This window comes from Gambusia affinis, linkage group LG08 (assembly GCF_019740435.1).
Source record: "Gambusia affinis linkage group LG08, SWU_Gaff_1.0, whole genome shotgun sequence".
Lineage (NCBI taxonomy): Eukaryota > Metazoa > Chordata > Actinopteri > Cyprinodontiformes > Poeciliidae > Gambusia > Gambusia affinis.
In genome coordinates, this window is record NC_057875.1 from 29906162 (window position 1) to 29923038 (window position 16877).

Consider the following 16877-nt stretch of genomic DNA (forward strand, 5'->3'; position numbering starts at 1 on the left):
TCCCATTTTTAAAGTTATTTTTCTTTATTATTTTTCCACCAGGTGTGCATGTAGACTGAACCGCTACAATAACCCATTAGATCACTCCACTTTCTATCAAAAATATAAACAATGACAAAGGTAAAAGGTAACAAACAGTAAATTGGGACTGTAGCTAATGGTGTCTAAGATGTTAAACTGTATTGATATGCTTATTTTATGTATTTATTTCTCCGATAACGGATTTGTTGTAGTAGTTTTAAGTGTGAAGATAACATAATTTTTTTTTATTAAATAATTTTAAAAAAATTATTCATAGTACATTTTTGAAATAGTAAAAATAGTAGTAAAATTACTACTATTCAGTAGTAAAAAAATAAATAGCATTAAATAGTAGTAACAGTGCTACTAATAGTGTAGCAAAAAATGGCGACACAAAAGAATGTTAGCTAAGCCAGCACATCTAACCAAACAGCAAATATTAGCTTTCAGTGTCACTCCTTCAGATGGAGAACACCAATAAGTGATAATATTTTGCACAATAAGCACATACATTATGCTAATTAATTCAGTGGTTAGTTATTCATCATCTCGGTCTTCTAAATACTTTTACTTTAATTGAACACAGTTGACTGCAATGTTCAACAATAAGAGTAAAATGTCAGGCATTATTATAGCTATGATAAATATTATTTTAGCAGCAGTTATGTAGTAACTGTTGTATTTATATTTTGAAATTTATTATGTCACATAAAAAATTTTGTATGAATTTATTTATGACGAGATGCTATAAAACATAAAGATACCAGCCCAAGTCTTGGTATCTACTTGTTACAAAATAAGTGACTTTTAATGAATTTAGCAATCTACACTAATGACTAGGATGAGTTTGTTGAAAAGAAATAGACTGGGATTAATAAACTACACCTACTAGTAGATGTTAATGTGGAAAAATCTTTTCCCAACATACACACAGTATGTTGGTGCCTGAAAAAGTCAAACATTTTTATGTTTTAAACAGCACTACTTCAACAAATTTTACTCCAGTGGAAGTAAAAAGTGTCATTCTGAAAAATCACGCAAATAAGAATAATAGGTATTCAGTACAAAGGCTAACATACTTGAGTAGTATTATTTAATCCGATTTAATCTATAAAAATTATGTAATCATAGACAAAACATTAAAGTATTGAATTTGTGGGTTCTGGTAGTCAGAATAATAAAAATAAAAGATAGGTAGAAATAAATCAAATCGTTAAAAAATAGCAAATTCATGCAGAGCAAACATTCCCACATCTCAATTTGCCACGTTAAACTTTTAAGGTAGGTAACGTATATATGTTAGAACAATGCAAAGTACATCCAACGACAGTATCTACAGTTTCCTGTATGTTCACTTGACCTCCAAATGTCACAGCAGGCTCAGCAGATAAAAAACAACATCAGAACAATAAAACTTATTTACAAAGCAGACGTCTCAGCAGACGTGTGTCTGTGTCAGCTGCACTTTTGGTTAAAGCAAGCTGGTTCTTCATTCAGTGACATAACTCCAGGTGAGTGGAGTAATCAGAAGTTTTACTCAAGAGTACTGATCCTTCATGATGTTACTCCAGTCGAAAATTTTTTTAAAGAAGTAAATGTAACTAGTTGCTACACATTCTCCTTTTTAATAACCATACACCAAACCTAAAAGCTGAAAACAAAGCAGTGTGTCTACAAACACTTGATCAGTGCATCAAGAAACAGAACAAAAACCCAGATCAAGTCATTGGTCAATAAAAATCTGCACTTTCTAAACACTAACAGTATCATCCATCACAAAGATTACAGTCCAGAGTTTTGAGTGATTCACCGACAGATTTCTGCTGAACACTGTTGGCGAGTTACTAGCTGCCTCTGCTCTGACTTCCACATACACGTTACTTTAGGCTCTGACTATGCCTCCATGACACAATCAGTTACATCAACCCCTGACTTCCTCGAGACACTGAGCAGGTACTGGGGTGAGCCACTGCGGCATTGATCAGAATACAAGAATTCAATGTGAGCTGGAGCAGAGGAAAGAGCTTTGTCTGAAGACATCAGCTCAACACAAACTTCACTGATGGAGGTCAAGGGAAGCGGCATCCTAGCCCCCTCCTCAAATAAATACAAAGCTTAAGTTCACAGCAGTAAGGTGCTATGTAACATCCAGAAGCATCTGAAGCTGGAAATGTGACCATAACAGAACTGCACGGCAATCTGACTGAACTGGAAAGCGACAGAGGATCCCTCTGCTTCTGGGAATGATGCGATATTAGCACAAGCATCCATCTTCCGATGTGCTCACAGAAAAGTGAGGCACTGGCATTCATTCCAAACGTCAACACTCTGGATTTCTAAACACGTTTAACGAGAGGAGATGATTCCGTACGCACACACAGACGAATCAAACATACTTGAGAGTGAGAGAAGACAGGAAAAGCATTAAGCTCAGTAAGACCTGCTAGCTTGTGATGCTGACCCTCTGTGCTAAAATGGTAGATCCCACATTTCTCCCCATGCAGTCTACCACCAGCAACCATGGAGGCAAAACATTCCACAAAAAAAAAAAAAAACAGAGAGAAGGAAGGAGAGATGGAGGAAATCTAGCAATTTCCTTCTTCCCTCTATCGCCTTAAAGAAAACATGCTCATACTGTTGAGTACAAAACACAGAGAGATGGGAGGATGATGGTAATACTTACATGATGACTCTGTGCCGAACATGGCTGGGCCAGGAGCTGTGTTGGAAAGATAGAAGGAGGTGGAGGAGGTGGAGGAGGAGGAGGAGGAGGAGGAGGAGGGAAAAGTAGAAAGAAGGGGTCGGGATTGCGTGGAGGGTGGGGGGGTTCAAGGAAGAGAGAGAGAGAGAGAGAGAGAGAGAGAGAGAGAGAGAGAGATGGGGTTGATGAGCAGGCAGCTACACAGCGGGGGTCATCAAAGCAACACAATGCAGCCAGTCGGCTGTCGCTGCCTCCCAGACGGCCAGATGCCCCGGCACCGCTATCCGTTAAAAAACCCTCCACTCAGATCACGAACGTTCACCAAGTCCAACCACCAATTACGAGAGCTTTTCAGGACAACTGTTCCTCAAAGCAGAAAAAAAAAATCACTTAAAAAAAAAAAAAAATCAACAGAAGTCCTTTGCAGTGATAGAAAAGCGTTTCCATCCAGACCAGGAGTACAGGGAGGTAGTGGCTAGCTACTGCATCTCTCTGCTTTCTGCAGTCTGTATCCTCATTTTCATCTTCTCCACTCTATCACTCCCTCACTTCTCAGCCCACTGTAGAATCCACTGATGAAGACGGAGAGAGAGAGGGAAGGAAAAGGAAAGGGGGGTTGACAAACTAAAAATCTGGAGAGGAGCTGCTACTGCTGCAGCTGCTATAAGACAATAGCCATACATGAACAAAGTGACATCAGGATGGGGGGGAGAGCCGTAAAAAAACGACTGACGACTGCTACTGGACAGAGAGGGAGGGAGGAGGGGAAGAAATGAAAAAGGGAGGACCTACGAAGAAATGAGGACCTCAGAGGAAAGGTGTGAGAAAGACGAGTTATTTAGCGTTCCCTTCATCAATGGAAGCAAGAGCAACAAAAGGGACAATGGGATGGTCTGTTGGCCATATTGGTTGGTTACTGGACATTTTTGGCTTGACTTGCTACTAACACAACACACGCAAATACACAATTTGTTGCTTGACAAGACTTAACTAGTGAAGCTAAAAATCCAGGATTCAGGAAGAGGCCTTACCAGAAACTGTTTGGTGGAGGAGTAACAGGCAACAAAAAGAGGAGGGAAGGGCCCAGCATGCGAAGGCCCAGCATGCGAAGGCCCGAGTCAAACCTTTGGCCCACCACAGTTTCCACTGAAGTCCCAAAAAGGTAGGGGCGCTACTGCAGTCCACCAGTGGCCCGCAAAGTTTCTGTGTCAAAAAAAATGCTAAAAGCTACAAAAATTTGGAGGTTCATGTGCAGGCATCATAATTTCAAATAACAGCATAAATAATGGCCTCATGATATTATTTCCAAATTACGATGAGGAGGTGTGGGGACAGTACAACTGGTGCATACACTCTCACACCTAGTTCAGTGGGTCAACTATAAACCTAGCTTAACTTATATAAAAAAAACCTTAGTTAAAATAAACAATGCTTAGCCTTATAGGGGTCAAGTAAGGCCCAGTAATAATTGTGATAAATAATAGTGTTGTTTTGAGATCATTTTCAGGTAATAGGTTGATAACAGTATAAGGTTTAATTTACTAAGAAAACTATTTATTGGAAATAGACGAAAACACAATCGAGACCATAAAAAATTATTGTGATCTCTGTAAGTAATATTTCCATTCAAAAAATACTGATCATCAGAATGGAAATAATTAAGCAAATTTTAATTTATTGTGCCATTTAAATTTTAGTTATTAATTGTGACAGGTTCAAGTCAGGTCTATAATTTTTTTTCTTTGAAGAATAATTCTTAATTTTACTACAATTACTGTTGGGACAGTTCAGCTTTTAATTTATCCAAAAATAAGCCAAAAAAAAGTGTTTGTATAATTTCTTTTAATCAGACATCTGTGGTTAGAGCATCTCCATGAAGTTCAACGCTCAAACTCTACATCAATGCATCTCAGCTAGCTAGTTCAGGTTTTCCCACGTCTTTACAGACAAACTGAAACTTAATTGCTTGTGGTGAAACCACAGAAAATTACTGCTGCCTTTTTTTTTTTTTTTGGTTTTTCAGTGATGGCTGAATAAAACCTGTATTTGAATCAGCTCTTGCATAATGATGCACCTGTGTGGCAGTGGGAGACTGTACAACAGCCTGCTAAAGAAACAGACGTTCATTGGGAGTTTGTTTTTCAGGCCCCGACTGTGAATGAGTTAAAGCATTTCGATTAGCTCAGCTGCTGAAGACAGAAGCATGTGTGGACGGAGGTTTCAGCTCTTTTGTCACTTCCACCATCCTGCTCGCTCTCTCTTCATGTCTTTGTCCTTCTGGAACAAACCAGAGAACCCTGATGTATTCTTGCTGCACTGTAAAGACACATCTGATGCTCCGTTTCAGTTTTCAGTATAATGTGGTCCACTTTTTTAATTTGATTTTTATGTCCGGTGTGTGTCAAGCAGCCCATTGTAACATTTAGAACATGAAGTTGAAAACAGTGATTATCTTGTTCCAGTGATACATAGCTGTGGGTGGGATTTATGGCAGCAAGTGAACAATTTGTTCCTGAGGCAGAAAGACGAAGCACATCACATTACACATTATATAGAAGTGGAAATGATACCAGCTAAACTTAATGCATGTACCAAACTAAAAAGAATAATTTACAATAAGAATATTAGGATTTCTTTTATATGAATACTGCACTTTGAGAAAGTCACAGCTCTAAGATACTGTGAAGAAAAATTTGATTTAATAAATGGATTGTCTGTGACAGAAATCAAATAATAAGTTTATTCACTCAACAAAACACATTTCATCGTCAATGTACAAAAACATTGTAACACTTCATCTACATGAGTGAAAGGGAACAGGAAGAAGAATAATCTTATAAAAACCTGCCCCTTTCTCAATAATTACAAAATAAATATTTTCATGGCTGCATATATAAAATTAAGAATATAACTTACAAACATATCATTCTCCCCAGTGTTAACTCAAGTGTTTTCTTATTAGTATTTTGAATTAGTTTAAAGTAGGGTACTTTTTCAAATCCTCATCCAAACTATTAGATCATTTGACTCCATGCACCGAAATGCACATTTGTTTTAAAATAGTCCACACAATTTTACTTTTGAACTCATACCTTCTCTGGTTATTTCTGTCACTTGAGCTTAAGACAAAAAATGGGTTTACTTCCTGTTTTAAGGCATATTAGAGTTTTTAAAAGTTAAAACTTGACTTTGTCAGTCAGGTGCTTTGGTCCCAACTAAACCTTTTTTTAAAGGACAATTTTGTCTACAAAGACTTCAAAATACATTTTGTTTGTTGTTCTGTTTATTTATTTTGGATATTTAAAATGTCTTCCAGTGTCGGTCTTAAATGTCCATTAGAATGTAAAGCTTACTGGTCTTTTAGAATGCGTTCTTGCATTATTATTTTGCTATTACTATTATATTGCTAAAGAATGGTCTCAAAATCAAATGATCGTTTATCGCAATAACTTCTGGAACAATTTATCGTCCAGCAAAATAAGTTATTTTTGTGACAGGCCTAATAAAGAGTGATGATCCAATAAGGGGTCATTCTAACACTTTTCGGTAGAGTTCCAGTCCTGTACTACATTAACGTCACAACAAAATCAGTGGCATAGAAAACTCAGGCATGAAAACTCAGCAGCTTTAAATTGTTATATTTAATCTACTCACTGATGGCTTTTAGGATGCTGCAGTCTCAGTTTTTTGGATGGCAACAAATGTTCTCTTCTTATTACGGTTTTAGTTGATCAGCTGTAACAAGATGGCCAACACAGGTTAAATGTTAGGACGGAAATTAGAATTTTCTCACAGTACAGCAAATAAAGAGGAAATATATTTCACTTGACACTTACAGTTACAGTCCTCAATAACGTAAACCCTAAATAATTAGTCTAACCAGCTATTTGAAAAATATACTTATTTTCATCTAGGGTAGTTGAAATAATCCAACAGAAAATCAAATGAATCAAAGATACTAATTTGTCAAAATCAATAAACTGCAAACACAGCATTGCTCAGAGATAACGTCCCAATGAGGCAGACCGACAGGAAAAAAAGCAACGCTGGAGGATGAAACCTGCTAGCTGCGGTATCGCTAAAAGCTAATGCTACAACACTAACCGTTTTTCTATCCATGTTTCTGGACTTTTGTCATCAAGTCTTTGTTAGAAAGAGGGAGAAAAAAGAAAAACATAAAACTATAAATCCTTCAAAAGGAAATTATTGAGCTGCTTTAATTTATTATGTGATTAATTGATTTAATGATTTGATGCTTATTGCAACAGGCCTAAAAGGAAAATCCTTTTTCTAAAGCAAGGATGTTTCAAAATACACGCAGGCTTTTGCTTAGCGGTGACTGGGCCTTTTTTAATTTCTAACACAATCAGGATGTAAATCCTTAAAAAATTTAAGTGCTTCCAGGTGAATGAGGCTAACAAAAGAAAAGTCACAACGCTGACCTTAAATGAACGCGTTACAGCTTTTCACTGCTTTTCCTCCGTAGGACAGCACTCAGGAGCATTTCATCCCTGAACAATGTACACCTCACCCTGCCCCCACTTCCATCATAAAGTACCACCCTGAAAAAGCATCCTTCACTGGTTGCTAGGCAACTAAAAATAAGCAGGAGAGGAGCCTGGCCATCCTTCTGAGAGAGGAAATATGAGAAGGTGACGGACGGTCTTATTATTGGAGACCTGACCAGGAACCTGCGGGACAGAGTAGAATGTTGCCACAACAGCTGATCAGGAAAGAGATCAGAGATCCTGTAGAGGATCTCTCAGGGCTCAATACTGTAAAGTTAGCAATATTTGCTCTATTTTACTTATCGGATTCTTGGTCCTGTTCCAAAGAGATGCTTGCTGAGAAAAAGCACAAAGTAAGAAGAGAACAGTTGTCCATTGTATTCCTGGCATGTAGTGAGTTGTATTTCTGAAGTAATTGATGTGTAGTTTATTAAATATATACAGTATTCTTTTGTCTGTTACAACAATCACACAGCTATGGACATGTCCTTTCTCCTACTGCATGGATGTTTGCTGCGCTGTTTACAGCGGCACCTTCAATCAGATAAATTTCCGTTTACAGAGAAGTTGGAAGTGGACCCAAAGGGAACCTGGATTATTTTTGAGATCAGGGATTTATTTTCCCATAAACAGATGAGAAATCAGGATTAATGTGGTGGAAGAATTCAAATTTAAAGCGACCACCAAAAACTCCACAAATGTGTGCAGACTTGTAACGAGGGAGAAGGAAAATACTTTCCTCACTTGTTCTCGGGTTACGATACTAATTAACAGATTAAAGAATAAAGAAAATATCATATTATAGATGTCTGGCTTTTGTTTTTTCTTCTAGTGCTGTAAGCACTTTTACTTTCCACCAGGTTGTTGTCTAGTTATTGTCCAAGTCTAGGATAGACTGACATTAAATCAAAACTTTAACAACCGAGTTAAAAAAGTAAGTTGATGGGATGTTCCAGTTAGGGGCGCAGTTTTCTGGCCGATCGCTAATCTTTTAAAAACCTCACCTGCTGACTCCAATTTTTTTTTAAAAACAACTTGGTGACAAAGTCACTACGGTAAACTGGATACAACAATGGGATGACTATTGTTAACGCACGCATGTAGATGTGACCTGGTTGTTGGTTAGCAACCTTAATGGCAGAGAAAAGGGAGGCTGTAGTTGACAGCCAAAGCTGATCTTTGTGGAGGTACATAATGTCGGCTTCACATGAAAGTATCTGCTGAACTCCTAACGCACTGCATGTGTTTACTGCCTAAGTAGTATAGTGCTTATAATTTCAAAAATAACCTGAGAGGACGTCCTAATACAGAGGACTCTGTATCCACAGCACTTCATGCCGCTCTGACCCACTTGGAGAAGCAGGGGAGCTACATCAGAATGCTCTTTGTGGACTTCAGCTCAGCATTTAATACTATACTCCCCCAACGTCTGCTGTCCAAGCTAGTAAACCTTGGGCTCCCATCAGCCACCTGCAGTTGGATCCTAGACTTCCTAACAGGTCGATCCCAGAGGGTCAGACTGGACCCCCACACCTCCACTGCTCTGAGCCTGAACACCGGATCGCCACAGGGTTGTGTGCTCAGCCCACTTCTCTACACCCTCTACACTCATGACTGTGTCTCCAACCACCTCAACAACAAGATCATAAAGTTTGCAGATGACACGACTGTTGTTGGTTTCATCTCAGACAGGAAGGTGGAGCTGGAGAACAGGATGAGGTGAAGCAATTGTCAGAGTGGTGCAAAGTCAATAACCTGCTCCTCTACATCTCCAAAACAAAGGAGCTGGTGATCGACTTCAGGAAGAACAAAACGGACATCCAGCCTCTCACCATCAGTGGGACCTGTGTGGAGAGGGTCCCAGTGTTCAGGTTTCTGGACATGGAGTTGGAGGACAAGCTAACCTGGAGCACCAACACCAAGGAGCTGCTGAAGAAGCACAGCAGAGACTGAACTTTCTGAGAATCCTCCAGAAGAACTGTCTCCCCTCAGACCTGCTGCAGGCCTTCTATCACTGCTCCATAGAGAGTGTGCTCACGTACAGTCTGTGTGTCTGGTACGGCAGCAGCACATCCTCGGACAAGAAGGCGCTCCAGAGGGATGTCAGGGCAGCAGAGAGAACCATAGGCTGCCCCCTCCCCACCATGGAACAGATTTACACTTCCAGGCTCCGCAACAAAGTTCTGGAGATTTTAAATGACTCTTCACACCCTGGTCATGGTCTCTTCCAGCTGCTGCCATCAGGCAAGAGATACAGAGTAATAAAAACCAGGACAAATCGCCTAAAAACTGTTTCTACCCGATGGCAAACATGACACGAAATTTAAAGGCATAAGAACTTCTGCTCTTGACACCACTCTGTTAAAAATGTAAACTCTGTTTACTCTGTGACACCTTCAGGCTCTGCAACCATCTTATAATGTCTATTTATTTCTCATTTTGTGTTTGTTTCTTTATCTTTTTATGCAAGTATATTTATATTGTGTGTTGTGTATGTGTATATAACCTGAACTTTAACTGGAGTCAAGCACGGTCTCTATCTGGTTGTAATCTGTTGATGACAATGACTAATAAATCTTATCTTATCTTAGATTATTCTTTTAGGCTGCTAATACAATCAATGGTCCTTAATGTTATAGTACAGTGGCAGGTGCTTGGTCTTATGTGCACTATCAAAGTGACAAACATCAATATTATTGATGTCTTTGTGCTTTGGTCCGTTGCCATTAATAAGCACTGAAGTACAATGGTGCGATTGAGGGTCAGAGGGATTTGAATTTTCCACAACACAACCTGATGGATGACTTGGTTTTATCTTAAGCCAAGATTTGAAAAAGAAAGAAAAAAAAACAAAAAACTACACTTACAATAAAACTACGGTAAGCAAATAATGTAAGGGTCAAACAAAGTAAAGCAATCCAATGCTGTTGCAGGAATACAGAAAAAGTGTAGAGCAATTAAAAAGGAAACAATATAACAGTAAACTATTACTGGTATTAAAAAATCCTAGTTGTAATAAATGAACAAAAGAACACACCTGGAGAACGTCTGTTATCCGACAGATTCTTGTTCATTTCATGACAGAGTTTGCATTGATTCAAATATGTCCAGGCAGTCAAATACTAACTGCATTTAAATGCAGGCCACTGGAAATACCATCCATTAAACCGTGTTTGTATGCAAAGCAGGGAGAAGGGACGAGGAGGGGAAATAGCCACCTGCCTCTGACCGCAGGCGTCAGCCTCGCATGACGGCCACATCCCAACTGCTGACTTAAAAATTCAGAAAGGCTTTTACATCATAAATGATTAGCTACCGCTATATATAAACATTAAATGAAGAATCACTTAAACCAATAGAATCATTAAATGTCTGAAACAATGAATATGAAAACAGCTCTAGTAAGAAGTTTGGTTTTATCCACCAGGATAGATGTTTTACATCCAGTCTTTCTCCAGTCTGAAGAATGTGGTGGAATAGAATTAATAATTTAGTACTTTAATAACCCATGGTAATTGAAAATTAAAGTGTAATTAATTTGACTAATGCTAAAGATTCTAATATCTTTAGCATTAGTCAATATCTTAGAATGCTATCTTTAGCATTCTAAGAAATTAGCATTCTAATATCTTAGAATCTTTAGCAAAGAATGCCTTTGCTTCTTTACATTTCAGTCAGTGGGAAAAACAAAGTTTAGGCTTTAAAACGTGTTTTTAGAGATTATGAGAATTACTGGGGGTTTTTTTAACATAAAATTTTTTCATAACTTATTAATGTAATTCACCATTACCATTTCTGTAAAACCTAAAAGCTATTCTTCCGTCTACCTAAAAAAACAACAAAAGACCCACACACTTTTAACTCAACACTGTTGAGGTGTATGTTGAAAACCAATCCATTTAACAAAATAAAGAGTCATAAATTCTCCTTGTTTGAAATAAAACTGGTCAGATTAGGTGAGATGAATTTTGAATCGTAACTTCAGTTCACCTTCAGAGGGTTCTTCAGGTAACCCTTAGCTACCTCAGGTGTTTGCTAGCTTCACAAACATTCACAAACTCCATGGGTCACATATTCCACAGCCAGCTGTGACAGCGTCAGTGTTAGCTGTTAGCTTTGGGTGGTTCAAAAAAAACTGGAAGAAATGATCAGAACTCAGGCATGTGGCCATCCTCAGCAGATATGAATGGAGAAGGTAAGAGATTTGTGCCTGGACCAAGCTGGGCAGGTACAGTAGAGCAGGCATTTCTCGCTGAGATCACATTACCAGCACGCTGCTCCTGCTCAGCTTCTAAATAAAGACTTGTGACCAGTCTGCTCTGGATTTGTGGTGAACCAGGGCTGTGGCTGGGTGTGTTACGTCACCGAGCTCACTTGGAAAATCCTTGATGGTTGCTGAGAAAAAAATAAATAAAAATCAGCTAATCCAGGATATTTACTAGTTAGTAAGTAAGAAAAATGTATTTATACAGCAGTCACAAAGTGCTTATTAGTGAAATTTTAGACCATAGCTTCTGATTCTTTGATTGTAACCCAAAAAGGGCATTTACTGTAGGTCACATTCATGTGAGGCTCATTGTGTTTTCACCCTGCTGGAACTAAAGAAGGAACCACAGACGGTCAAGATGAGACTCGTCTATGTTCAAGGTTGGGTCTGCCCAATGAAGCGTTACAATGCTGCAAACCAGAGTTCCCAGGCTCCTGCTGAGAAACTTTGTGATTAGTACGTAGTGACTCTCTGTCTGGTTCCAGCAGACCAGACTCATCACACACTGACATGTTTGATTGCTATTCTGTTTCTTGCAAGAAAGAATAAGGAGCTGCTTTGAGTGAAAATCACTGATCTCTACTTGGTAACCAATTGTGACGGCTCATGAGAGGAAACTACTTTGTCTTCATTTTCAGTGTTCGGCAGGAAAAATATTTTTAAAAAACAACGATAAAAGCAGTAATTTTATTAAGCAAGAACAAAAACATTCTTATAATTTATCCTGTAAACTCTCTGGCTGTTAATTTTTTTTATTATTATAAAAAGTACTAAAAAATATATATTTAACTACTCATATTTTAAACACAATCACTTTCCATCATGGCTGAATACTGATTTCTTTTTTTCTTTAAATCAACTCAAACTGAAAAAAAAAACAAAAAACAACAAAAAAAAACAGTTCTAGTCACTTCAAAGTACATAAATACGGCATGGAAGCTTAGCCACTGCTTCATGGCAGGAATATTATTCCTTAAGAGATTGAACATTTTCCCTGTTCGCCTGCTGAGTACACAGGAGAATGGTTCTACTGCAGCAAAGTTTGCAAGTGTGTATTAGAACAGCACACACACACACACACGCACACACACACACACACACACACAAGGCTGCGAGCCAATGACAGCTTTGTGACAAGAAGGGCAACAAAAATACTTCGGTCCAATCACCTGGAACAGAAAACTCCATAGCAGACAAAAAACATCCCAGTTTAATTGAAATGAAACATTTGTGGGATTAGATGAAGTCCTAAACATTGTCAAGGGGAATCCCACACAGTTCCACTTTTGATAAACCACCAAAAGGGAAGAAATGACCAGAAACAAAGTCACAGAGAAAGGGGAAGTGAGAGAAGGATATCAGTTGAATTCTTCTGATTGGCTCAATTCAAGGTGTCTATTAAAGTCTACCATTCACACACCACAAAGCTAAATAATACAGCCATGTTTCAGCAGATTTAATTGTGATTTTAATTCCCCCTCACTGTATTAAACTGATGAAGTATAAATCTTTGCTAATTATAAAAATTAGAGAGCTAAATGACTGTTTTGAGTTTCAGTGTCATCCATTATAGACCTAAACAAAATCACATCAACTATTAGTCCAATCTGAACAGGTAAAAGCACAAAGCTTAATGAAAAGACAAAAATTAATTCAAAACTCCATTATGGACCCAGGAGATAATAAAGGATACATAATTATTACAGATATTTAGTTTTCTTTAGCTTCTCATGATATTTTATGATCTGAAAATCATGAATCCCTAAAAAGTCAATTTACGTTTTGACACATGCATACAGGCTTCTTTTAGTTGCTTTATCTGAACTGTTCTTTTTCGAGGATGGAACGATCATACAACAAACCTCTGAGAATTCCTAAGTTGGGTGAACAAGGTATAATTATGGATCATCAACTAACATATTAAATGTTATTAACACACCAATGGCAGCTTTCTGGCAATCGGTGCCTCACCTGCCAATTCCGATTTTGGTTTTACCAAATTTTTTTTGTCTGAAAAGTTGTATGGTAAGTTGGCAATAGTGTGACAGACCGACCGGGGCTGACTGACAGACCCATCCACTGGGTCTGTCAGTCAGCCCAAAATTAAGGGAATTGTGCTCCTCTAACATAAACCTCCAATACTTTTAGTTGAATATCCTTAAGTAAGTCACTCTATGCTTTTTTTATTTTTAGCCCTATAAAAGTTTCTGATGAAAGCTTTCTCATTTAAAATTAAGATTTAAATAAATTATTTTTGTTCAAGTTTTTTTTAATAATGAAAAAGGTATTTCTCGTAAAACAACATAAATGAGATATCAGGTTTGAAAAAAGAAAATAATACCTGTGTTTAATTAACATTTACTAGATGATGTCATGTTGAAAATGATTTATGCCCTTTTTAAATAATGTTTGGGATCATCCACGGATTGTTTCAGAAAACAGCAGAAGCACCATTATCCCTTCAGGAAGTGATAAGGTAAGTGCAGACAGCGAGCGCCACATTTTACCTCCTACGAAAAACGAAATTGTTCATGATTTCAATTCAACAATTCGTTCACTCACACAAAGAGAATGCAACACCGCGGGAAACCTCTTCTCTGCTAACTTTAGGTTTTCTATTTCCTGGGGCCTCTCCTGCTCCAGCCAGCTGGTTTTCTAAAAGGAACACATTCTTCACAGGAGAGCCATTCCCACCTGCTGTGACAGTAAGGCGACCAGTCATGCCAACGCTGGAACCAGCACTTCCAGATCAAACCCGACCAGTCCACGGGGGACAAGAGGTGGAAAAGCTGGAATCTTTATTCTGACGTGCGCTTCATTTAAATGACCTGAACGTGAGTTCATTCCTTTTCAAAAAAGGAAACGGACAGGTGGGCGAAATAATAAGTCAACTTTTTACAGTGAACACAGTGTTGCCCTGAAACATGACGGGGACCATTTAAAACAATGCACAGCTCTGCTGCCTGGAGCTTGCTTACAGCACCGGGCAAGAAAGAGAGGTTATACTGGAAACTTCCCCCGTATGCAGTCCACATTTTTCCGCGCGTGAGGAAATATAACTTCTACCTGACTAATAAGACGCCCCTCACCTTACCCGGCTAGCTAACAGCTAATAGCAATTCCCTCCTGCTTGGAAAGCGTAAAAACTTACACTAAAGCGAGGAAAAACGAAGACACAGGGAATGACTCTGATAGGACAGACATTAGAATAGCCGCGTGTGAGAGCTAACCTTAATTCGTGAGAGTGGGAAAGCAGGTGAATTCCTTATTCGGATTTAGCATTTCTCCCAGCGTAACTCCAACATGTGTCTAAACTCTGTGTATACGTGTCTGCAAAGTGAGCTACAGTGCTAACGTCAGTGCTAACAGTTACAAGATAGCCGCGGGGCTCTCACATTGGTTCAATAGCGCCCACTACCTCAAGATGTCGCTATTTTACCATTGTTGTAATTATTTATTTTTGGATTTATTTATTTTCTTTAAAAGGTCACTTTGGACTCGCTTTTTGAATTTTATGTCATAACATTCTGACATTATTTCTGATTTTTTCTTCTTTGAAAATTCCAAATTAAATATTTAAAAAATATATTTTGTCACCTTCATAAAATAATTACTTTGCCATTTTTTGCCAAATATGCTAAGATTGTTTTGCCAAAATTACCACCTCTTTCTTGCCAACAGATGATTTAGGCCATATATAATAAGAATTACTTACTTTTTTCCATTTTTTTCTCCGAAGAGTTTTTGCGGCGCTAGTGGCTCGAATTTTTGTGACAGTAGGCAGACAGGAAGGAGGGTGAAGACGGGGTGGAGGACATGGGGCAAGGGTCGTCGGGACCGGGAGTCGAACCCGCGACCACCGCCACGAGGACTAAGGCCTCAATACGTGGGTTGTGCTTTGCCCCTGCGCCACCACAGTACTATCATGTCTTGTTAATGTATATTTTCCAGTCACGTACAGCTTTATATTCTAATACTTAGTAACCAGGTTCTAAATAATATGCAATGTCAAGTTTATAAAAAATGTAACAGATTCCAAACTATTATTTGGAATCCGTTATCCACCTTTTCAACAAAGATGAAGCCAAAGTGAGGGGGAAAAGCTGTGGGAAAATAACAGCTACTGTCCACATCAGGTTTAAGATCAAAAGTAGCAGCCAAGAGCTGATAATCAGCAGGTGGGAATATGTCTATTAAACATACAATGAGCTTAGAGAGGAAACATTTACTGCCCTTCAATCTGGAAAGGATTACAGAGGTTATTTCCAAACTAAAGTCTGTCCAGTAAAAAGATTGTCCAGAAATGGTAAGCAAAGAAAATTGTTGCCAATTTTCTGAGTCACAGATTACCCAGCCAGCTCGCCAGTGTCGTCTTATGTAATGTTCACGGAAACTCCAAAAGACTCCAGATCAGTTTTTCTGATAATACTGCCACCGACTACTCATTCTCCCTCTTCTTTTAAGTTCTTACTTTCACGAACATCAAAATAATCCAATATCAATTCATCAGTTTCTTCTTGTACTCAGTCTTTTCGAACCCCAATCAGTCATGGTAGATGGTCCCTTATGCTGAGCTGAGTTCTGGTTCTGCTGGAGGTTTCTTCCTGTAAAGGGAAGGTTTTCCTCTCCATTGTCACTGGATGCATACATGGTATGAGGGATTGCTGTGAAGCAAAGGTATCAAACTGCAGTCCTGGAGGGCCACTGCCCTGCAACTTTTAGATGTGCCTCTGCTGCACCACCTGAACAGAATAATTAGACCATTAAGGCTCTGGAGAACTGATCTATACAAGGAGGAGGTCATTAAACCATTTCATTCCCGTATTTTGTACCTGTGGCTCATCTAAAAACTGAGATGAGCCGATAATAAAAATCTGGTCACTAATGTTCAGAAATAGTTTAAAATCTGATCCATTTTTATTCTAAATACGTAATACCAAAGAAAAAATTAAGATTTAAGTCGCTTAAGGACTGGAGTTTGACGCACCTGCTGTAAAATCAATGACGGCGCAAGCGATTGTTGCTACGTGCTGGTCCAGGAGTGCATGCTACCAGTCAATCATTTGATAAAATCTGCTGGGTTTTATTAGATAAAAACTTTTTAATCTAATCTGTATAATTAACGTGTTGCACCGTTTAACTGGAATGTGTGGGTGACTGAATTGAAATGACTTGCTTTTAGTAAAGTGCACTTGTTGAAAATTGGTGCTATAGAAATAAACTGAATTGAATTAGAAACTTTAATGAACTGAAGTAGTGTTGTACAGTTTATAAAGTGGTTCTACAACAAGCTCTGATATGTGTGAGAGTAACTCTTCATGACAGTAACTGGGTGACATTTAACAATTACGCTGCGCTGCAGAGTAACGTGAAGTCAAAC

At 38.4% G+C, this 16877-nt stretch overlaps 1 protein-coding gene across 8 annotated transcripts in view; it reads right to left on the reverse strand.

Annotated features, from left to right (window-relative positions):
• Positions 1–14892, reverse strand: part of LOC122836077 (suppressor of tumorigenicity 7 protein homolog) — a 53265-nt gene extending 38373 nt beyond the window's left edge. For 4 of the 8 annotated variants that reach the window (XM_044125742.1, XM_044125743.1, XM_044125744.1 and 1 more), the window contains exons 1-2: positions 14192–14234; positions 2705–2740 (exon numbers count right to left, since the gene is read on the reverse strand). In XM_044125742.1, the coding sequence (XP_043981677.1) occupies positions 2705–2740; positions 14192–14219 (64 nt within the window). In that variant the 5' untranslated portion in view covers positions 14220–14234. Of the gene's footprint in view, positions 1–2704; positions 2741–6376; positions 6458–14191; positions 14235–14727 lie in introns of those variants that run through there. The other 4 variants (XM_044125748.1, XM_044125746.1, XM_044125751.1 and 1 more) reach the window with 4 other exon arrangements.
• Between the last annotated feature and the right edge of the window lie 1985 nt (positions 14893–16877).